At 42.4% G+C, this 24,502-nt stretch overlaps 2 protein-coding genes across 2 annotated transcripts; both read right to left on the bottom strand.

The window, feature by feature from the left end:
• Positions 1-99: 99 nt before the first annotated feature.
• Positions 100-17,197, bottom strand: zgc:92275 (Rieske (2Fe-2S) protein). The gene is made up of 7 exons (XM_014132683.2): positions 14,980-17,197; positions 4,639-4,827; positions 4,220-4,398; positions 3,924-4,049; positions 3,602-3,721; positions 2,806-2,982; positions 100-2,427 (listed from the first exon to the last, which is right to left on the bottom strand). Exons 1-7 carry the CDS (start codon positions 15,407-15,409, stop codon positions 2,266-2,268), a joined length of 1,383 nt encoding a protein of 460 aa, XP_013988158.1. The 5' UTR covers positions 15,410-17,197; the 3' UTR covers positions 100-2,265.
• Positions 17,198-17,490: 293 nt separating this feature from the next.
• Positions 17,491-24,012, bottom strand: LOC100136561 (bile salt-activated lipase). Its single transcript, XM_014132669.2, has 11 exons — positions 23,916-24,012; positions 22,320-22,470; positions 22,023-22,142; positions 21,661-21,858; positions 21,238-21,368; positions 20,552-20,659; positions 20,343-20,457; positions 19,939-20,125; positions 19,473-19,673; positions 19,146-19,355; positions 17,491-17,772 (listed from the first exon to the last, which is right to left on the bottom strand). Exons 1-11 carry the CDS (start codon positions 23,979-23,981, stop codon positions 17,607-17,609), a joined length of 1,653 nt encoding a protein of 550 aa, XP_013988144.1. The 5' UTR covers positions 23,982-24,012; the 3' UTR covers positions 17,491-17,606.
• Positions 24,013-24,502: the final 490 nt, after the last annotated feature.

Raw genomic sequence — 24,502 nt, 5'->3', positions numbered from 1 at the left:
TGGCCAAGCAGTACACTGAGCATTCCACTCAGTTCAACACATTAAAGCTCGCTTTGGAAGAGTTTGTCTACAACTGCAATAATGCAAGAGCAAACACAATAGATTTGAGTATGTTTATTCTGCTGATTTACATAAATGCTGCATTTCTAGACAATGCATTTACAAAAATAATCTTTCCAATCTGCTGTGTGTGTCATATGAAGAAAGGTGGGTTAAACATGTATTATTGTGCTATTCTACCTTCGCTAATCATTTTTCTAAACCAACCTCCCCACTTTGGGGTAACTGTGACTATTGGCCATAAAGGGACAACTGAGATCAGTTAGAACAGTCACACTTATCCTGACCCCTGACCCAGAACATCAACACAGTCACAAAGCACATTCAGCGCTATCAGTACACTCATTCACGGGTCATTGTGCACACGCTTCCATCAAAGCAGACAGACAGAATCATATAATTGCAAGTACATACCAATGGTCTGTATAGACCTGCATAGTCACAAAGCACTAATATGGTAATAATGTACTGTATCATTAGCACAGTAACACCATGTTAGCACTCTCACAGCTTTTTTCATTAGCGAGCATGTTTTAAGTCTGGCGCGAAGCAACTCAATCAAACAATTTTGCCACATGATATTTGCTACATTTGAGTGCAAATTATAGTGCACAACTGCGGTATGAAGCCATGAAACTCCTTGGATAACCCCGCCTTTCCTCATCACAAACCGGACTCACAGATATGTAATAGAGAAAGAACAAGCTACAAACAACAACACTGAGTTTCTTATAGGACATCTCTGCTAAATGCTTTGTCAAAATGGCTTTGTCAATAAGCGATCCACATGTAAATATATTCTGCATACTGTCTTGAGTAATGACCTTTGACTATAATTGTTATCCTCATGTCTACACAGTGTGCGGTAGTACTTCATTTTACTGTGTCCACCTGGTTTTGATACTTTCTAATACTTATTTCAAACGATTCAAATGCAACATATTGGTAACTACCTGGTACCAACATTCCAATACTGTCATCATATACTGCACTGGTGCATAGTACAAAGGAACTGCACAATCTATTCAGGGGGAACGTGAGGGAACCACTATCAGTTGGCAGGGTCAATCAGCAACTGAGCTTTAAGATATTCACCAGGGGACACAAACACTCCTGAAAGGGCCTGAAGCTGGGGCTGGGTGCCAGCTTTCATTAAACATTAATGCTTTAAGCACTCATTTTGGAACACAGTGATGTCCTCACAAGTCTTGATTGCCTGATTTGGAGTTTCCTTGAGAGCTTAGGCTGAAAAGAAATGACATGTTTTAAGTTATAGAGAGTTATGTTTTTTACACTGACCTATTTTGTATGGTAGTCACAGGTCTATAATGCCAGAAGGTACAGAGATCAAACTGAAGCCTGCAGGAATCATATAACAATGTACAGACAGCACACCGGTTTCCAATACATTCCTGTTCATTCACACAGTATAGACTCTTACTATCAGCGACAATAAAGGCTAGGCAATTCTGGCATATCTATTCATATTGGTTGGTTCTTGTGGGTCTTCACAGGAATATGGGCTGAATCCTGTACGATTGAGATGTGGATAAACTGGATTGAAGACACCAGGAGCGATCAGAATAAATCAAAAGAAAGAAGAGTGAAAAGGGAGCAGTCCTCAGGTCCCATCACTCCTATAGGATCACAGAATAGCTATAGCTTGGCACTTAAACGAGGCCAGAGCGAATCTCACCAAGTTCCCACAGGAGAGTGTTCATTTCGTACACTGAACTGGCCAAAGATAGTCTGGTCTCTTTTTACACCTGTACAACTCTGATGGGAGATGTGAGGGCATTCAGTTGCTTTGTTTGAAATACAACAAGAAGGGGAGAAGATGAATCCTCCCACCAGCATTTTTTCTTGCTACGGAAGTCCAATTAAGTGAAAATGTGGAGCACGACTTCGGGGCTTTGGAAGAACAAGAGTCCCTTTGGGCACTTGGTTGCAGCTCAGTTATCAAAACAATAACAAATGCTGCTTTTAATCACAAGATCCCACAATTCATTAACCATCAAAGAGCTGACTGAATTGACATTATGGCTGCTACAAAAGACTAACAATTTTCTGGTGTTAAATTGATCCCCATTCAGAGTCCAAGGGTGTCCTCTTCTCTTTTATATTTGAATACCTTTTGGACATTGAACGTGTTTTTGGACCAGTACCTCCTTTGGCTTTCCTGTGCTTCTTTCAGTGCGTGAGAGGTCAGAAGTCCAGTGTGTTGTGCTGGTAGCGCAGGCGAGGACTGTTATCACTGTAAAACTGACTGAACCACCGCCTGTGTTTCTGGATGGCAGAGTCCTCCTTCACCAGCAGGGGCTTAGAGATGTACTTCTTATTGTTCCAGATCATCACGTCCCGCTCAAACTGGGACATAAACCAGTCAGAACAACAAGGGGTCAGTTATATCAAAACCTGAAATAAGTAGTGATCAATCTGACACGAATGTTCACATAAAAAGCAAAAAACTGCCAATTAGTGACTTTTTAAAAGTCACATTTCAAAGTCTACCATGTATTCTACCATACTGTATATTCACCAGATTATGATGAATTGAATATTATTAAGGATACTAATAATCTGTATGAATTGACATGCATGATATTCATGGTTTTGGAATATGATGTACCACATTGAGAACAGTTTGATCATTGGCTGTACAGTACAGTTCCTGTGTGTTTCAACGTGTGTACGAGAGTCTGAGGGCAGGAGTAAGCTGGGCAACATGGTGGGGATACATGGTACCTGGATGCACTCTGCCCTCAGGATGAACTTGGGCACCAGTGGGGGGATGTTGCTCTGGTAGAAGATGGTGTGGGACACACACTGCAATAGAGGCTCCACGGGCGTCACACAGTGCATGATCACACCCCGACCCAGGAAACTGTGGTCGAACAGCAGGAACACCACCCCTGGACCAACCTGGAACACACAGACATATATTACTGACACATACACATCATGTCCATGTACTAAACATAGTGTAGACACAATTCTGGACAGAGCTAAATGGACCATCCATAAAAAAACGTAGTTGATTTATGGTGCTGGACACATCAGACTGAAACACTGTTATTGATACAATACTAAGGTGAATGTTAATTGCTTTCTATGATGAGAGTTTTGATACTATTCTATGTTCTGCCTCTACAGCAACCAGGCACCACACTGTCCAACAGCAGTTGACCTAAGACAGAGTTATAGGTCGTCTCCACACAGCCAAAGGTGTTGTTCAACGTCGCCATAGTGACTGAGGCAGCTCGTTTGGAAGCAGCCATGTATACACAAATCCAAAAGCACAGTGAAGCGAAAACAAGAGGTGACAAAGATGTCTGCATGGTCAGTTTATTCCTTTGAGACGGTGATATATATCTTAGCTAACGGAGACTGTAAAACGAAGAGCAGTCTTGGCACTGGGTGGTCTTGGCTCACACACTTGTTGACAATGATGACTTCAGCTGTATTTTATGACTGAATTCAGCACCTCAGGCTCACAATTTTCCAAACACTATCTAGTCTGTCTGTCTGTGATTATCTGTACCTGTCGAGCCACTACATCCATGTCCAGTAGAGGCCAGTGGCGACCAAACACAGTCAGAGCATGTTTCACCAGCATCTGGGAGCAGTGCTTAGTGGGCTCAGACTCAGCTTCCCATTGCACCTGGAACACACACACACACACACACACACACACACACACACACACACACACACACACACACACACACACACACACACACACACACACACACACACACAAGTATTTGTAAGGACACACCATTGAGGCACCATTTAAAGAGGTTCTAAACGTTTATATAAGTAGGGCCCAGAGTGGTAAGGTCTCATGGTCAGGAAGCCCTTACCTTCCAGTCGTGCCTCACAAACTCCCAGGTCTTGCTGTTGGTGTAGCGCAGGTCAACCCCACTCACAATGCCTGGTGTGTGCAAGTGGGCCAGGTGGGCAATATCTGCTGCATTCTCAGGGATCTCCTACAGGTGGCAGTCACAGAGAGGAAAAGGCACAGTTGGCTTTCTCTTTATAAGACAAAGTCTTCAGGATTTACTAAAGAACACATTGACCTAAAGTAATCATATGGTAAAAAAAAAATACACAAGTATAAAATTAAGACTTTTTCTTATCACACACATCTACAACAGACCTCTATGTGTGCGTTGATGAAGTGCTCAGTGCGGCCCCGGTAGACCCATTCCCCTCGTGTGATCTCCCCCTGCTCCGGTACTGTCCAGCCAGGTTCCTCTCCGTCACAGTGGAACCACACCAGAAGCTGACCATTGGTCTCCATACTGTGCCAGCAGCGCACCTTAGCAAACTCTGGCACTAACAATCCACAGAGGGAAAATAAACAAAATCATTATATTACTCTAAATGACAAATCAATCTGTTTTTAAAATGTAAGACATTACACTGTTTACAATCTCGGCACCCAGAATCAAATCAGCTACTAATGTTAAGGCTGTCACAAAAGATTGCATTTGACAGAAGTAAAATCCCACATTATTTTAGCTGGATACATTATAAACATGGTTAAATTACATTGAGTTGGTCGTGGCTTCTCACCTTTCTCTGCATAGGGGATCCTCACACACTTTCCGTCTTCCCCCCGGAACTGCCAGCCGTGGAACGGGCACTCTATGCTCTGCCCCACCACACGTCCCCCCACTGCCAGGTTGGCCCCCAGATGTGGGCAGTAGGCATCCACCACGTAGGCTTTGCCCTCTGTGCCCCGGAACACTGCCACCTGCTCACCTGGGAGGAAAACAGATTTGGGAAAGGAGGTCAAAACTAAGCTGTGAGAGCTGGGTCTTAAAATTAGATGCCTACTATAATAAAATACTTGAAATATCAACTTAAAGTCAATTAAGACACACAAATGTGAAGACACCTAATTTATTGAATGAGCATTTTACTCTTTGAAGGACATCTAATAAAATCTCTGAAAAGGCTGCATTGCTCTTTAAATCCATAGGGTGTCCCCAGTAAACAATGTATTCAGGGCAACAACAAACGTATCCATAGGGTTGCCAACCCACCTGGCTTGGCCTGAACTCTTCTGTAACCAACCTGTACTCCTGGCAAGCACTGAAACTATTCTAGGAGATTAAATAAATAGCTACCTAAATACCTATAAACAATTGGAAACAGCTGCGTTTGGTACACTTTCTTTCAATTGTAAACAATGTTGAAGGCCCTATTTCATTTCCTGGAATGAGCTCGGTCTGAGTTGGCAAGCTTAACAGTACAGTAAATGAAAAGAATGGACTGGGTATGAGTCAATAACATATATGTCATATTCTCACAATCATATTTTCAACAAAGTCAGCGTTAAATGCTCATCTGAGGTATGGCCCCTGTTTCCTGAACTGTGTCACTGCATCAGAGAAGGGCAGGTGTGTTGTATGTGCGACCTACAGTATATATAGTTAAGTTGGACAGGACCGATCAGGAAGTTACAGGCACATATACCACAAGCACGTATACCACACTAAGCCACAGCCCACTGCATAGTGAGCCATCAGATTGAGACAGTGTGGGATTGGATACGGGACCAGAGGCCAAGCAGCAAACTAGCTGGCTTAGCTCCTGACTGTGACCCCACGGAGCTAAGATTACCTTCAGATTAAAGCCACCCAACCGTCACTAAGGATAGGATTCAGCAGCCCTGGCAATGCTAGGCAATGAGTAGGCCCTCCCGGTTAAACCCTCGGAAACCTGGATAACGCCCTGCCGCCCAAATGACAGCAGATGGGTAGAGTAGGCCGTGACTGCAACCACACTGTCTGCAGGCCGGGACAGAATTAGAGAGTGTGCAAATGTTGACTGAGATATATTGAGAAGAGTGTCCTAGACTGACTGTGTACTGCATAAAATGGTGAAACTGACTGGACTGACAGATTTCAGGAACAGGTGTGGCTATTTACAACAAAAAAAAAAAAAATGAACAGACCGGAACTGACAAATATTGATTTGGGTCAGCAGAATCTGGGACAGGCTCTTACTGGTGGCTGGAAAACTGGCACAGAGAAAAGGGGAGAGAAAAAGAGAGGAGGATCTTGGTAAATCCATTTGGGGAAGTAGAGAAACTAAAGAGGCTCCAAAAGAGAAGATAGCATCAATCCAATAGGCCTTATGTGTTGGACTAATGATATGCTTACTGAGTCAAGTAAATGCTCTACTTTCCGGCTACCCGGATAAAGCACTAAATAAACTTCAGTTAGTGCTAAATATGGCTGCTAGAATCCTGACTAGAACCAAAAAATTTGATCATATTACTCCAGTGCTCGCCTCCCTACACTGGCTTCCTGTTAAGGCAAGGGCTGATTTCAAGTTTTTACTGCTAACCTACAAAGCATTACATGGGCTTGCTCCTACCTATCTTTCCGATTTGGTCCTGCCGTACATACCTACACGTACGCTACGGTCACAAGACGCAGGCCTCCTAATTGTCCCTAGAATTTCTAAGCAAACAGCTGGAGGCAGGGCTTTCTCCTATAGAGCTCAATTTTTATGGAATAGTCTGCCTACCCATGTGAGAGACGTAGACTCAGTCTCAACCTTTAAGTCTTTACTGAAGACACATCTCTTCAGTAGGTCCTATGATTAAGTGTAGTCTGGCCCAGGGGTGTGAAGGCTGGAGCAACGAACCGCCCTTGCTGTCTCTGCCTGGCCGGTTCCCCTCTCTCCACTGGGATTCTCTGCCTCTACCCCTATTACAGGGGCTGAGTCACTGGCTTACTGGTGTTCTTCCATGCTGTCCCTAGGAGGGGTGTGTCACTTGAGTGGGTTGAGTCACTGACGTGGTCTTCCTGTCTGGGTTGGCGCCCCCCCTTGGGTTGTGCCGTGGCGGAGATCTTTGTGGGCTATACTCGGCCTTGTCTCGGGATGGTAAGTTGGTGGTTGGAGATATCCCTCCAGTGGTGTGGGGGCTGTGCTTTGGCAAAGTGGGTGGGGTTATATCCTACCTGTTTGGCCCTGTCCGGGGGGTTTCATCGGATGTGGCCACAGTGTCTCCTGACCCCTCCTGTCTCAGCCTCCAGTATTTATGCTGCAGTAGTTTATGTGTCGGGGGGCTAGGGTCAGTCTGTCACATCTGGAGTATTTCTCTTGTCTTTTCCGTGTCCTGTGTGAATTTAAATATGCTCTCTCTAATTCTCTCTTTCTCTCTCTCGGAGGACCTGAGCCCTAGGACCATGCCTCAGGACTACCTGGCTTGATGACTACCTCCTTGCTGTCCCCAGTCCACCTGGCCGTGCTGCTGCTCCAGTTCCAACTGTTCTGCCTGCGGCTATGGAATCCTGACCTGTTCACCGGACGTGCTACCTGTCCCAGACCTGCTGTCCCAGACCTGCTGGAACCCTGACCTGTTCACCGGACGTGCTACCTGTCCCAGACCTGCTGTTTTCAACTCTCTAGAGACAGCAGGAGCAGTAGAGATACTCTCAAAGATCGGCTATGAAAAAGCCAACTGACACTTACTCTTGTGTTACTGACTTGTTGCACCCTCGACAACTACTATGATTATTATTATTTGACCATACTGGTCATTTATGAACATCTTGGCCATGTGCTGTTATAATCTCCACCCAGCACAGCCAGAAGAGGACTGGCCACCCCTCATAGCCTGATTCCTCTCTAGGTTTCTTCCTAGGTTTTGGCCTTTCTAGGGAGTTTTTCCTAGCCACCGTGCTTCTACACCTGCATTGCTTGCTGTTTGGGGTTTTAGGCTGGGTTTCTGTACATCACTTTGAGATATCAGCTGATGTAAGAAGGGCTATATAAATACATTTGATTTCCTGCAAAAAAAAACCAATAACGAGTAGTGTATGAATCTGATGTGTCACTTATTTTTTTTTACATCCAACATTGTAAATTGGACATATAATAAATTGTATAAACTGGGTGGGTCGAGCCCTGAATTCTGATTGGCTGACAGCTGTGGTATATCAGAACGTATACCACAGGTATGACAAAACATTTATTTTTACTGCTCTAATTACATTGGTAACCAGTTTAAAATAGCAATAAGGAACCTTGGGGGTTTGTGGTATATGGCCAATAGGGCTGTATCCAGGCACTCTGCGTTGTGTCGTGGTTAAGAACAGCCCTTAGCTGTGGTATATAGACCATATACCACACCCCCTGGAACCTTAACCATAACAATATGAAATAGAATGTTGTCCAGGCTTGACGTAGATTCAGGTGAATGCTTTAGGAACGTTGAGCCATTGACTGCACCAGAAGGCAGTCTGCGAGTGGTTTATTTTGACAATGAAGCACTGGACTACAGCCACAGAGTTTATTTGATATTGTTTTGAACCTAGTAGGAGACCTATAGACAGGAGTAGGCAAGAAGGAGTAGGCCGAGATTGGCTAAAGTAATGTCCAGTTCGTCAGAAAAGTATTGTAAGTTACTGACTGAGTGTCTTTGATAACTGCCTAGTTGGTTAGTTAGTTAACATACTACACTGAACCAAAAATATAAACGCAACATGTAAAGTGTTGGTCCCATGTTTCATGAGCTGAAATAAAACATCCCAGAAATGTTCCATACGCACGAAAACATTATTTGTCTAAAATTCAAATCAAATTGTATTAGTCACGTGCTGTATACAACAGGTGTAGTAGACCTTTTGGGCACAAATTAGTTTACATCCCTGTTAGTGAGCATTTCTTCTTTGCCAAGATAATCCATCTACCTGACAGGTGTGGCATATCAAGAAGCTGATTAAACAGCTTGATCATTACACAGCTGCATCTTGTGCTGGAGACAAAAGGCCACTCTAAAATGTTCAGTTTTGTCACACAACACAATGCCATAGATGTTTCAAGTTTTGATGGAGCTTGCTATTGGCATGCTGACTGTAGTAATGTCCACCAGAGCTGTTGCCAGAGAATTTAATGTGGAATAAGCCGCCTCCAACATCGTTTTGGAGAATTTGGCAGTATGTCCAACCCTCCTTACAACCGCAGACCTCGTGAATGGCGTTGTGAGAGCAAGCGGTTTTCTGATGTCAACGTTGTGAACAGAGTGCCCCATGGTGGCGGTGGGGTTATGGTATAGGCAGGCATATGCTAAGGAAAACAAACACAATTGCATTTCATCAATGGCAATTCGAATGCACAGAAATACCGTGATGAGATCCTGAGGCCCATTTTTTTTGTAAAGGTATCTGACAGATATATATCTGTATTCCCAGTCATGTGAAATCCATAGATTAGGACCTAATGAATTTATTTCAATTGACTGTTGCGTTTATATTTTTGTTCTGCAGTCAGCAACAGGATATAAGATAAACAGAGTAGCAGCAGCTTGTATGTGAGTGGGTGTGGGTAGTCAGTGTAAACCATCATTATCTAGCAACAGTAGCTAGATATCTGTCAGATGTAAAGTAAGCAGAATCGTGGCATGTCATAAACAATGCATGTTGGCTAGCTATCTTATGTTAGCTAGCTCATGCCTATAGATGTAACGCGGAGGGGAAGTCTACTTTCTGAATTAAGAAATAGAGTCGATACTTCTAGAATTAATAGTGTTGTCATTTAGCTAGCTAGCTACCTAGGCTAATCACCCTATTTGAAGCAGTTTGGCTGCAACATTTGCCCGGACTCAACAATTATGGGCTGCATCTGGCTACGATTGCAGCTAACTACAGTCAAATAAGGAGCATGTTGTCGTTGATGTCATGATGGAATAAGTCGAGGTAGCCTGAAATGATACGTGGTGCCATAATATAAATAATAGCTTAGCTATAAATTCACACGGATGCCATGTAATTTGTCGTAACTATTATCACAAAATGGCATGCATATTTTTTTAGGGAAGTGTGATAGTCATGGCAGCACTGTAACGTTACTCTGAATCACCAGGTGTCACCTAGTCATCAACAGTTGTCAAGTTTCTGCCCCATCAGTCCAATATCCCTTTCACCTAACATTTCCATGTGCATACCTGTGCATGGTTTGTGACCATAGAAATTGTAGAAATGGTGATGCTTTTAGGGATTGATTCCGATTTAGTAATTTACGCCTTGTCAGTATCTGGTATTCAGACTTACCTTATTCAGTAGCGTAATGCGCTCTACAGGTGTGGCTACCTTGCGCGCTCTGAATAAACTTCATTAAACCGCTGAAATCCCTTCCACTTGCTGGCCAAAATATTTTCTAGTGGAGTTTTCATTCAATAAGGTTTTCAGTACATTTATCTTAAGCCATCCCTTTAAATACGGTGTACCTTTTCAGTTAGAATTTTGTCGACAGACTTGAGACCATATATGTGTAACAGTATAGCTTCCGTCCCTTCCTGGGCTCGAACCAGGGACCCTCCACACATCGACAACAGCCACCCTCGAAGCATCGTTACCCATCGCGCCACAAAAGACGCAGCTCTTGCAGAGCAAGGGGAACAACTACTTCAAGGTCTCAGAGCAAGTGACATCACCGATTGAAACGCTATTAGCGCGCCCCACCGCTAGCTAACTAGCCATTTCACATCGGTTACATATGCATATTCGTCCGTTTCAAGTGGTAGTTTTAAAATACTCTGATCTTGTAGATTATTTAAGTTTAGGAAAGTATTTACAGTATAAATCATAAAAATCTGGTTTGGAGAGCCTTTACGCACGAAAGAAAATGGTGGATTGATTCATTCTGACAATTGCCACATTCAGTTCTTCAACCCATGTTAATGTTGGAAGATTAGTGTACATATAATTATAATAGGGAGAATAGTGTACAATAGTAGGCTATACCCTCGCCTATTGACAGCACTAACTATGGAACTGTGTGAAGACATGGCCAAGTATTGAGCCATGCGTCAGTTCAAACTATTACAGCTTGGTCTGTAATAGTAGTCGCTCCGCTCCATAACGATTTAATTAGCTTACTTGTCTTCTTCTTTTTTTTTCCTTTTTTTTACATTATCAACTTTTACTAATGATCCTCAGCAATAACCACATGGCCACGACAGCGTTTACAGAGGAAGCAAATGAAGGTTAACAAAACAATGGAATTAAATGGAATGATAATGTAGGCTATACCAACTGAGGGGAACTAACAGTAAATTGGCAGTTGAATATGTGTGGTTATTAAGCCAACTGACGGTCGATACTGATAGTGGCTAATATTTAACATGATAGAAAATAGGACACCAAAAAAGTTCTGGTAGCCTATAATCATGACATTTTGAGAGTGCCCATTCCTGCAAGTTAAAAGGCAGTACAATTTAAATTCTGTATAATGGCACAGCATTTCATAAACTCTACTAAAAGTTGCTATGTTGGTATGCTTCAGTTTGCTGCCATATGATTGGTTTCACATTTGTCTCCAGTGATTATAAGGTCAAAAATATCTAAAACAAGTGTCACATAAAATGTACAATTCTTTTATCCAAACAGATTACTCATTTACCTAGCTCTTATCAATAGCTCTTAACAATTTGTAAATCACAGTGCATAGAGAACGGTGTTATTTCTATCGCATGCTTTTTACAGTTGGAACCAGTGGTTTTGCTAGACCTTATTCATGGTTTCCTCATGCGTAAAAGTGCGTAGAAATGCGTAAAAATGATTAGGGAATTAAATCAAGGTCAGAATGCATCATATCTGTAGACACACCTCCACCACACCTTAATTTATTCAATCTCCACCCCAAACAAATAGCAGGTGAACAGCCTGCTATTCTTATGCTTAAATTCAAGGTCAGAATACCATAGAGAGAAGAGTGGATAAAAAGGGAATTGCATTCCATTTACATGTGCTTAACTCGGGTCAGAATCAGGCCCTTACAGCATATTCGTCCAGTTACTCTCATGAGACTGTGTTTGGGGGGGAATGTAGATTAATGTGCCTGGGGAGAATTGGAGAATAATTAATCCCATAACAGGGGGAGATTTATCAACTCTTGCTGACAGATAATTAAAGATAAATAATTCCTAAATCAGCACTTTTTCCCAGTATGGCAGTATACACTGTCATAGAGAATGTGGAGAGATGGAAGAATCTCCAATGTAAAAACATAATATTAATTAATTAATTCATTAAAAACATCTGGGTGGTCAAAACTTCAACAGTACTGGTCTCACATTAATCTTAATTTATAGTCCGTACTGTACATGTGAATGAAATACAAATAGCACTGAAGTGGAGGGCCAAGAGTTTAATTTGAGGTTTGACACAAGACTTTTCCAACTCTTGTGTCTGCAGAAAGAAAACATTGCAGGATAACTAAAACAGTTGACTTAGCGAATCAGTGGGTCTCACCTAAGAACTTGTTTTTATTTGACAGGTTGTGTGACTTTAATTCATGTCACCCACTCGACGAGCATTCTTAAATAGCCTAATCTCAGGCCTTGAATAGAAGTAGTCAGCCTCACAATGCATTGGTGTGTGAAGAGCATTAGTTTTGGAGGTCGGGGCAGCTAAGGTGTGTTGTCAGGCCTGACACACAGCAGAGGCTTGTGCAACAAAACCAACCCTTGGGCCTTCTGCTTTAATTATTTGAAATGGTTGCGTCACCCTGTAGTAAGAATGTATTGATTTAATGACTGAGTCGCTGTTGTCACAGGTCAGCACAGACAGAGACACACAGCAGAGTTTCAGATGAAAGAATGGAGTAACTAAAATAAAACATTAGTGGTCATGGCATCCATCTCCAGGACGCTGAAGCAAACACACATTGATGGTGATCAGGTCCCAGTAAACAATAGGGAGGTTGGCTTTTCAGATGAAATGTTTCCTAACAGCCAAGTCATCAACTGTTCAATGGTCCTTGGTTAACAAAGGAAGGCAGGCAGATTATTTGAAAATGTCAACACAAAACCAAAATGGGCCTTCCAACAATATAGGGTTTCTCCTGGCAAATTGGCATGGCTACATCTAACTGCACATGAAGAACAATGAACAGGTGAGGCATTGCATTGACAAGGCAACGACCACTGGAATGTCAACAGTGAGCGCATGTCAAACAATCTTCAATGATATGTATCTATGTTGGATTGTTGAGACCTGCCTTGGCAGGTTCTAAAGATATCACATATTCAAAGTTCAAACCAATTCAAGATGATGGCAGAGAAATGGCAGACAAAATGTGCAGAGTGCAGTCAGCTAAAAGAGGTTATGTAATTATTTTAATAATTATTCAGTAGAACCTAATTCTTGAGTAATGATTAGAAATCCAATCACAATAGGCTACTCTGTGTCGAACCCTGTTTGTCCAAATATGTCCAAATAGTTCTGCATTATTGCGTCTACTTCTGTGACTAATTAGAGAGTAGAATCTATTATATAACTGTCTGGAGACACTGATGACACATTTATTGCTCTCATATCACACAGGGTTACAAATATGCTGACTGGATCATGCAATACAGATGTCACCAGAGTCAGAATAATACATGGCATTCCTTTCAGAAGTTATATTATTTGCCTAAGAGACTCTTATTTTTTTTACAGCTTTTCTGTGTAAAGGGCAGTGAATCTCAATGCATAACTGGTTTTGGTCAAACAGGCATCTAATTACTGTTACGATGCTATTCATGATCTTTTCTTTGGCTAAAGTAGGTTACTGATTAGATCCCATGATAGAGCTATGAGTAGCAGGCAGCCAGAGAAAAAGGGCATCCCAAAGAAGAAAAAGAATGAGGAAGAGAATGTCAATGGCGTATCATCATAGTGTTCTCTACATGGTAACAGATGATCAGTATAATGTCTTCCTCATGGGGATTAGTATTTTTTTGTACAGTTTTGTGACTGCATCTTTTCTGAGGACATGCAAAGATGTTCAGTAGGCTACATACAAAACCACATGTACTGATTAGTGCATGTCAAATGTGACTGATTTCATATACAAATTCATCTTCAGTGTTCCACACATTCACCAGCTGACTTTTTGGTGTCAGACACTCAGCACGAGGCAACAAACTATGCATACTTGAATGTACAAAAAGTCCATAGTTTGTGTGGCTCTTGGAACCCCAGGTTGTCCATGCAAAAGAGGGCGCTTTTATTGTTTCCCTATTCCAACCACCACCACTCAGCAAGCGGATATAGAGCTGAGACAAGGAAATGGACTGTAACCTAAAATCAGGTGTTCAGTCAATAGAATTAAACTGCATGTGTTATTACACCTAAGGAAATGAACCAACGCTGAACTTTAGAGAATAAGACCAAATGTAGTCCCTTTATTTTACACAGTAGAGATTCCATCATTTCAAATAGGCCTGATGGAAATAGTTGAATTGAAATAATTACTTTTAAACATCCTCTGACTTACCTGATCATAACTAGGCTACTATAAGCACCTACACTGTTTATGTTGTCATATGAGACTTTGTATACAAATGGTGTAAGCTTAAATCATGCATCAAAAGTGCTTCAAAACGTAGCCTAATCATGTTGGTAGGACACTCATAGGCCTATGCACATCGTAGTGTGGCTTTTTGATGTGACAATGTTCACACAGGAAATGTGAGTCAGAGGAGTCTTGGACTGTTAATTGCAGGTAGGCTACATATTTTTTCATTTAACGTCAAATGGATAGGATGTTTTTTTTACTCATGAGTGGATACACATTACACAGCGAGAAAAAGGGAGAGAGAAGGGATACCTAAACAAGGACAGGTGCATTGTCAGCATCTCCACCTGGATTCGTTATTGGACTGTCCTGCCTGACGTGACAACCACATGTATTACAATCAGGAGTGAGACAGGCTATTTTTATCCTATGATGCGTAGCCTTTAATTCAACTGTGAGGTGCACTACTGAGACATTGTGTGTGTGTGTTGCAACAAAAAAAAGCATGTAGATATGCACAAATTATTTGCTTTTCTCAGAGACTGACATATTGTCGTCTAATGGAATGTGTTGTTGGTTTGTCTGTATTGTAGTGGGTGACGCTGTGAATACCTAAAACAGTTACGTTCTTGACATCCCCTCGCTCCAGCATGTGAGAATCCAATACTCGATACCAGCCGTTGGGATAAACGGGTGGCAGTTCGCCAGTTTTCCGTCTCCGACGCACTTCGTTTGCCGCTTGGGCGCGGGAGCGACCGTCTTCGGCAATGTATCCAACCTCGTCGGGAGTTCTGAGCAGTTCCAGGGGGGCAAACAGTAGTCTATATAGCCAGCCCATAGCAAGAAGGGAAACCCCGGCGAAGATGCAAGCCACGGCCCGGGCTGGGGCACCTGCCAGCCCCGCTTTCCTCCACAGCTCCGGGTATCCACCTCCTAAAATTGAGTCCAACGGGTCTCGCACGTGCACGATGAGACCTGCTACCACGCTTATCCCTATAACTGCCATTATCTTGCCGAGTAGAGACATGCTTTGACCCTCCATCCCCTCGTGTTATTTAGCCTATAAGGAGATCTCCAGACAGAGTATACGGGTGTTTGTCCCTGGCTGTCACCCTCTGGCGTCACCATGAAAACCTCTCCTCCGGTTCGGGCCACTGCAGCGCTGTCGCACTGGTTCCTGTGCCAGATCGGCAGTGTGGCTTCACAAAAAGACTGACTTAATAGTTTGTCGTACTGTAGTCTTGTCAGGTGTGGCATAAATGTTCTATAGGCTATTGTCGTAAGGCAGAGCGCCTTGGAAAAGAGATGCGACACTTGGGTAATAGGCCACGCCTCCGACAGATGAGAAGTCAAGCTTGGGATGAGTGTTACACAATAGTCTTTATACCCAGGCATAAGCCAATGGAACATTTTGTAGAATTGCAGAAAACATGCTTTAAACCTGCAACACTATCTAAGCACCATGACAAAATGTGTAGAATTGCAGGAAATTAACCTTAAAGCTGCAATATGTAACTTTTTGGGCAACCAACCAAATTCACATTAAAATGTGACTTACAGATCTGTCATTGTAATTGAAAGTCTAAGACACAGTAGATCTGGTTTATGTGCACTATTTCTATGCTTCCTATTCTTAAGTTTTATTTTTGCATCTTTTACTTTTGTACACCAGCTTCAAACAGCCGAAAATACAATATTTTGGATTATTAAAAATATATTTCATGGTACAAGGATTCTCTATACAATACTGGCTTATTTTGTGACAATTTTTAGCATCTAGGGAATGGAGAAATTTCTGCATAGTGTACCTTTAAAACTTCATTTTTTCTCACTGCTGTCATAAGGAGGCCACTAAAATGTTTTTGCAACAAGGTGGTGGGGCCCCCAACCAATTCTTGCTTAGGGCCCCCAAAAGGCTAGCGCCAGCTATGTTTACACCACTGCTTTTACTATATGCCTTCATCTTCTCTTTCTATTCATACCCACCAAAAAATATTACATGTACAGGTATTGTTGGGTGCTCATCACTGACAAAGAATTAATCTAAACTGTGAGATATGGGTGGTTGTTTGATTTGATAAGGCAGTTGGCAACCACCTTTAAGGTGCATTAACTCCAACTGGACTGGAGTGTGGACCTTGTTCATCTTTCAATCACCCACATGGGTATATGCTGTCATTAAGGGAAAGAGTGGCTACTTACTTATTTGGTTACTACATTATTCCATGTGTTATTTCATAGTTTCAATGTCTTCACCATTACTCTAGAATCTAGAAAATAGTAAAAATAAAGACAAACCCTGGAATGAGTAGGTGTCCAAACTTTTGACTGGTACTGTATGTGTACATTTATTTTGCAACGCTCGCACACACATGGTCTTGTCTATATGTCAGCCATGTAGCTATGTCACAATAGGACACCGGACTATCTCCTAGAATCTGGGGACTAGGATTTATGCTTACACCTGTCCATGTCCCGTAAATAAATATCGGATGATTTATGCAAAAACGGAGTGCTCGCCTCCTTTTTCTTTATTTGCCAGGATAATCAATTGTTTTAGTGTCCTGTGGTAAAGAATATTTGTATTAATTTTCAAGTCCCTCGGCTAAGCACCTGATTCCCTTTTTGTTTCAAGCTGCAAGCTGGGCTGAAGCTGGGTACGCGTTCATGCCACTGGTCAAGATTCTGTAATAGGGTTTTTCAGTTTATAGGCTCTGGTTCTAACTGCACCTTCTTCCCAAAAATGTCAACCCCTTAGTGACTGTGAGCAACTCATCTAATCTCAGATTGAACTATATTCCTTTAGTAAATTGTCAGTGATCTATGGTGGCAAAAATAAGTACTGCAACTAATCAGAGAAAAACAATTCCACTGTAAATTCTGATGCAACTTGGGTGAATAGGTCTACCCCAACATGCTACTATTTCTATCACCATCGGTCTTTGAGAAATATATATATATAGTAAGGGGATTATAATGTACATATACGACCATTTCTTGATAAATACAAACAAAAACACCTTTCAGTGGTGACCGGACAGTATTAAAAACAGACAACAGGGTAGACTTCTTAATTACATTAATTTACATATGAAGAAAAAATTGTTACAATCAGAAATCCTCTGGTGGTACTAGTAGCCTTGCATTTATTTGTGAAATAACAAGACCAACCTGTATAGCTGTGAATGTAGCACGATGTCAATTACGCATCAGGGAGCCTGTGCTCAGTGAGAACTACCTCAGATGGAGGGAAGGGTGTTAGACCACCAGTTCACAAAGCGCACCCTCATCTTCTCATGGACGGAGTTCCTGTTCATTTTGGCGTTGATCTCCAGATACTTTTGCCCAGAGGTGGTGTATGCAGGCCAGGTCACAGGCACATTGGACTCCCCCTTGTTGGGGTCTCTGTGGTGGGAAAGGGGTTGAGGATGGTAAGAAAAACAATGGTGAGAACATTCGATTTATCATCGTTTTCCTGAGGATAATATCACTTTAGAATTTGAAATGGTATTATCTTTTAAATTGCCACACACACACACAAAAGTTTGGACACACCTACTCATTCAAGGATTTTTCTTTATTTTGACTGTTTCCTACATTGTAGAATAATAGTGAAGACATCAAAACTATGAAATAACACATATGGAGTCATGCAGTAAAAAAAAATAAAAAAAATAAAGAGTTAAACAAATTTGATATTCTTCAGAATAATTCATCAAGCGCTATGATGAAACCGGCACTAATGAGGACCGCCACAGGAAAGGAAGACCCAGAGTTACCTCTGCTGCAGAGGATAAGTTCATTAGAGTTACCAGCCTCAGAAATTGCAGCCCAAATAAATGCTTCAGAGTAACAGACACATCTCAACATCAACTGTTCAGAGGAGACTGTGTGAATACGGCCTTAATGGTCGAATTGCTGCAAAGAAACCACTACTAAAGAACACCAATAAGAAGAAGAGACTTGCCTGGGCCAAGAAACACGACCAATGGACATTAGACCGGTGGAAATCTGTGCTTTGGTCTGATCAGTCCAGATGAGATTTTTGGTTGCAACCTCCGTGTGTTTGTGAGACACATAGTAGGTGAACAGATTATCTCTGCATGTGTGGTTCCCACCGTGAAGCATGGAGGAGGAGGTGTGACGTGTGGGGGTGCTTTGTTGGTGACACTGTCAGTGATTTATTTAGAATTCAAGGCATACTTAACCAGCATGGCTACCACAGCATTCTACAGCGATATGCCATCCCATCTGGTTTGCGCTTAGTGGCACTATCATTTGTTTTTCAACAGGACAATGACCCAACTCACATCCAGGCTGTGTAAGGGCTATTTGACCAAGGAGAGGGATGGAGTTCTGCATCAGATGACCTGGCCTCCACAATCACCCGACCTCAACCCAACTGAGACTGTTTGGGATGAGTTGGACCGCAGAGTAAAGGAAAAGCAGCCAACAAGTGCTCAGCATATGTGGGACCTCCTTCAAGACTGTTGGAAAAGCATTCCAGGTGAAGCTGGTTGAGAGAATGCCAAGAGTGTGCAAAGCTGTCATCAGGGCAAAGAGTGCTACTTTGAAGAACCTAAAATATATTTTGATTTGTTTAACACTTTTTTGGTTACTACATGATTCCATATGTGTTATTACATACTTTTGATGTCTTCACTATTATTCTACAATGTACATGAGTAGGTGTGCCCACACGTTGGCTGATACTGTATATATATCTATCCCGCACAGGGTGTGTTTACTGTATATGATTGCTCTGCAGCTCTTCTTACCCGGTCCTGGCGAAGTTGGTCCAGTAGGCGATAAAGTATTTGGAGACATTGCGGTGCTTGGGCCAGTATGCCAGGGGCGTGGTGAAGGGCTTGCCGAACACAAACTGCAGGTCCTCAGCGTGGTCAGCCTCCATCCAGCTGGGGAAAGGTAGGACTACCCCGGACATGCGGCTGGGCTCTGAGAACAGGTAGGAGTAGGTACGTGCAGATCTAAGATAGGGCAAGGAGAGGGGGAATGATTAGATATCCGATATGTGACGCTGGGATAGGAAGCAGCACATACTGGGGGAGAAGGGCTGTGCTAGAGTAACAAGGAGGTAGACTCACTGGGCATTGGAGGCGTGCAGATAAAGAGCAGCCTGGGTAGGAACCAGGAAGACGTAGTCAGTCTCGATCATAACAACAGTCTTCTTAATGGTCTCCTGACTGGGCTTATCTCCCCAGTCTGCCGTGTACTCTGCGAAAGCGCTATTGATAGAGGCCTCTCCCTTCTTCGTCAAAGAACCCAGGAGCAGTTTCACATCTGACCTGCAGTGAGGAAGTGAGAGATTAGTCTCAAGAGATCTAACAACCCCTTCTTAAGTCAACTGTGTTAGGGACCTGCCCAAACTGATAACCCTATTCTTTTTAATACGTTTTATTCTATTCCTACTTGTTAGTTAGACTTGGTTGCTTCTATAAAATGCTTTGTGGGTACATCTGCGGTCCCATTTAAGCTACACAATGCACATGGCCAACACTGAACAGAGTACCCTCCTCCTCCCAGGTAACCAATCAGCCCAAAGTCACTCACAGAGGGAGGTTAGCGATTGGCTTGTTGACGGCGGGTAAATCCAATCCAGTGAATAGGTGGGCATCCATGCTGTTGACCCCTGCAAGGTAGTCAATGTCAGCAGCGTTGTGGAACAGGTTCCCTGGGTGATCAGGCAGGAAGTCCCCATCGATCACTGGGGAGAGGGCCAGGTTGTCCACTATGGGGGCTGGAGGAGGCAGGCAGAGAAAGACATACCTTTTAACGCTATGGGTAGGACATGGCCATCACCAAATTCCTGTGTAAAATGGTGGGCTGAGGAGATATATGTGAGCGTCAGGCTAATGCTCATCTATACAGGCATCAATGCATGCAAACCACAACCTCCTTAGCATCTTTCTCAAAGTGTGCCACAGCCCCTTATATTAACCTCAGTGAATACTCACTGGAGGGAGAACCAGCCAGGGACAGGGTACCGGCAAGGGTGAGCTCCTTAGCGTTAATGAGCTTCAGGCAGGCCATCATCTGATCATCAGTGGGGCAGCCCACCTTCCCAGCAACCTAAAGAGAGAGGGGAGGATGAGACCACCCTTTAACAACCAACATGCATCTCTGTCAGTTTCATACCCCCCCAATGTTACTGAAGTACACATACCATCTCTGCAAAGGCACGGGGGTTGTGGTTGATGGCCCAGGGACAGAGAGCAACTCCACTCTGGGAGATGGCCCTGCGGATCAGCCCTTTGTTATGGGGAGAAAGCGTCTGTGTGGCATAAAGTACATTCAAACTCAAATTAGTACATTGCATTTTCTGCATTTGCTAATCTGCTAATACTGTGGACGGAGGACCCAAGACGAAAGCCATATCCTTACCTACAGTATCTTTACTTACAATCATAACAGGAGCAACCTGATTAATGCTTACATATACTCTATCTAACAATCCAAAAAGGTACAACTTAAAATGGTCTAAAGTACAAGTGTTTTCCATCACCCTGTTTATTAGATCACAGAGGTCTCAGGAACTCAGCTGACCATCACTCTGTACAGGACATCATGGTTCAGAATAAGGTATTAGAAGTCTCCCTGTTCTCATTGTTAAACGTATCAAATGTGGTAAACTAATGTCATAGACACGAGTTACCAGAAACTACACACTGTGACAGTAAACGTATGTTTTATGACAGGAAGACACTGAATAATAATGATATTATAATGAAGAGTATATAACATTGAGACTGAAGAAACATCATTGTACTGGCCTTTTTTGTACTTCGACATGACTACCTTTGCCCTGAAAGCTCTGTATTAAAACTGTTAGTTCTCTTCTTAGTCCCACACCTGGAAGCTGACGCTAGCAGCGCCGGCAGACTCTCCGAAGACGGTGATGTTGTTGGGGTCTCCTCCGAAGGCCCGGATGTTCCTGTTCACCCAGGCAATGGCAGCGTGCTGGTCCCACAAACCATAGTTACCTGACATGGAAGACAGCTCTGTGAGCCAGCAGCAGTACTCTCCCTACTAACATATTGTACATCTGGCTCCCACACAATGGCAAAAGTTTCTGATAGAGCCAGTTGATGATTAAAGGTTAGATGAACACCGTATTCTTACTCAGTATTATCATATAGTGGATTCAGTCACCTGAGAATTACTACATAAAGAAAAGGTCAATGTCATACATCAGCTGATGCGGCACAGATCATACCAAAGCCACCCACCCACCACCCACCTAGCCAGCCAGGCAAAGCCTTGGTTGATACCTACCAGGTCCGCTGGCATCTCCAGAGCTGAGGAAGCCCAGGGTGCCCACACGGTATCCAAGAGTCACCACGATAACTTTGCCCCTGTTTGCAATCTCCTCCCCGTCGTACAGATAGTTATCCAAGAAGTTAGCGCCCATAGAGCCTCCAACCAGGTAACCACCTCCAAAGATCCAAACCATGACTGGCAGCCCAGTGGAAACTAGGAAGGGAGGAGATATATTTCAATACATTTGTAGAATTACACCATAGTTATATTATTATTAAACATCAGCAGACCATACTGTATGATGTTTTGATATGTGGATAAAGACGTCCTACTCTTGTGACAGGTGTGGGTGAAAGACACAGGTGCATGTTACATACCACTGAGGCCCTGAGGGACCCAGATGTTCAGGTAAAGGCAGTCCTCTTGGCCACGGGTGTCAGACTGGAGCAGGTTCAGCTGCATGCACCTCGGCTTGAACTCTGTAGCCTTAAGAACACCTGGAAGGAGACACAGGGAGAATCACAGTCAACTGAGATGAGTGTTAGGAAGGCTAAGGTCTGATATGGTCCAATACGGCTGTCCAATATTTATTTTACAATCTGCTTCTGTATTACTCAATTATTTTCCTTGCCTTATGGATGGACATCGGAGGCATTTTGTTATTTGTTACCCACCATCCCATCCAGGGTGACGCTTGGGCTTCTCAAAAACGCCGGGCTTGTCAGCGTAGGGAATTCCTTTGAAGACATCCATGGTGCGGAGGAGTCCATCAGAATTTACCTTCTTCCCTTGCACCATGCCTCCCTCAGTGTACACCACTCCAAGCTACACATGCACACCCAAAAGAGCAGATACCAACTCATTACATATTCAGTAATATATGCAAGTGTGAAACTGTTTTTATTATGCACAAATGTATTCAGTGTTTTATGCATGTAGTGGTGTCATTGTTGTGTTTTTTTATTAGTGAACGGTTGCAAAAAAGGTGTTCAGCTGTTGAATTCACATTGCTTATCAACCTGTTGATAAAGATGTCAAAAAACCTGCAGTGCGACTACAAATGCAGGTGAAGTTCTTAACCCTTTGTGTTTCACTATTGGTTACTTTATTAGTATAAACAATTTCATATTTAGCCTATTTTATTTGTGAAACTACAGTGATGTCCAAACGTATTGGGAAATGTACATATTTTTTTGTATATTTTGTCTCTATGCTACACCACTTTGAATTTGAAATAAAGCCCATGAGGTTAAAGTGCAGACTATCAGCTTTAATTTGAGTGTTTTTTCATCCATTTCGGGAGAACAGTTAAAAAATTACAGCACTTTTTGTACATCGTCCCCCCATTTTAGGGGACCAAAGGTATTACGACAAATTCACTTATTTGTGTATTAAAGTATTAGAAAGTATTTGGTCTTATATTCATAGCACACAATGACTAAATCAAGCTTGTGACTCTACAAATTTGTGGGATGCATTTGCTGTTTGTTTTGGTTGTGTTTCAGATATTTTTGTGACCCATAGAAATGAATGGAAAATAATGTATTGGCATTTGAGTTACTTTTATTATAAATAAGAATAGATAATAACAGATACACCCCCCTGCTAACCTCCCGTTATTGTAAAATGAGAGGTTAGCATGTCCTGGGGGTATGACACGCGAGTCTAACTTTCTCACTCATTATTTACGACTGATTCAGGATAATCTGTAATCATGGATAAAAGTGACAAAAAAATAACAGTACATTATTTACCACAAAATTATCTGAAACACAATCAAAACAGAAAATGCAAACAACAAATTCGTAGTCACAAGCTTGATGTAGTCATTGCGTGCTATGAATACGGGACCAAAGAATTAACTTTTTATTACTTGAACACACAAGTCAATTTGTCCAAATACCTTTGGTCCCCTAAAATGGGGGAACCTTAATTTCTAAACGGTTCACCCGATATGGATGAAAATACCCTCAAATTAAAGCTGGCAGTCTGCACTTTAACCTAATAGTCATTGTATCACTTCCAAAGTGCTGAAGCACAGAGCCAAAACAAAACATTTGTGACTGTTCCAATACTTTAAGCTCACTGTATATTTCTACTGTATCATTTTTACCTCTACAAGGGGATCAAAACCACAGATAGTTAAAAAAAAAACATTATAGCTACATTAAAACACCTACATTATTAACAAATATCATATTTGGAAATGGGTTTCAGAAGAAAAAATATATATTTCTTTAATTACACCAAATAAACTAAAATGGACTTACAGTGGCGGCCGAGGCGGACCCCAGGAACAGGGCAGAGGCAACCAAAATACCCAGTGTCTTCATCATGTTGCTCCAGAGACACCTGTAAGCACACCTTTTATACAGGAGACCACTCCCATCTGTTCTGTTCCAGCCAGGGTTTCACAATGTCCATTACCCTGAGTCATAGTGACCACCACGTATCTTCCCCTCTACCCAGACAGATGGTAACAGAGAAAAATTAACTTGGGAGGGACGTTGTCATAGTAGATTCCATGGTGGGCTCTGGTACAGTAGATGAAATGTCTATTTTTCAACTGATTCAAGATGACCATGTATACTAGTGTCTATAACCCTCAAATTCAAATCTGCTGTTTTTCCCCATTCTTCACCTCTAATCAGGGACTGATTTAGACCTGGGACACCAGGTGGGTGCAATTATCAGGTCGAAAAGAAAACCAGCAGGCTCTGGACCTCGTAGGGTAAGATTTGAATACCCTGAGAGAGATATAGATAGTGTATGTAAACAACTAAGGTTGAAGTCATTAAAACTAGTTTTTCAACCACTCCACAAATTTCTTGTTAACAAACTATAGTTTTGGCAAGTC

The sequence above is a fragment of the Salmo salar genome, chromosome ssa01 (assembly GCF_905237065.1).
Source record: "Salmo salar chromosome ssa01, Ssal_v3.1, whole genome shotgun sequence".
Taxonomy (NCBI): domain Eukaryota; kingdom Metazoa; phylum Chordata; class Actinopteri; order Salmoniformes; family Salmonidae; genus Salmo; species Salmo salar.
This window is presented reverse-complemented; position numbering and strand designations above follow the sequence as displayed.

Coding starts and splice junctions, on each gene's coding strand:
- zgc:92275 (XM_014132683.2), bottom strand. CDS start 15,409: ATGGAGGGTCAAAGCATGTCTCTACTCGGCAAGATAATGGCAGTTATA. Junction 4,399..4,638: donor GATCCCCTATGCAGAGAAAG/GTGAGAAGCCAC, acceptor GTGGATTGTTAG/TGCCAGAGTTTGCTAAGGTG. Junction 2,428..2,805: donor TGAGGGCAGAGTGCATCCAG/GTACCATGTATC, acceptor TTTATGTCCCAG/TTTGAGCGGGACGTGATGAT.
- LOC100136561 (XM_014132669.2), bottom strand. CDS start 23,981: ATGATGAAGACACTGGGTATTTTGGTTGCCTCTGCCCTGTTCCTGGGG. Junction 20,458..20,551: donor CCCGTGCCTTTGCAGAGATG/GTATGTGTACTT, acceptor CTCTCTCTTTAG/GTTGCTGGGAAGGTGGGCTG. Junction 19,356..19,472: donor CTGCACGCCTCCAATGCCCA/GTGAGTCTACCT, acceptor GCCCTATCTTAG/ATCTGCACGTACCTACTCCT.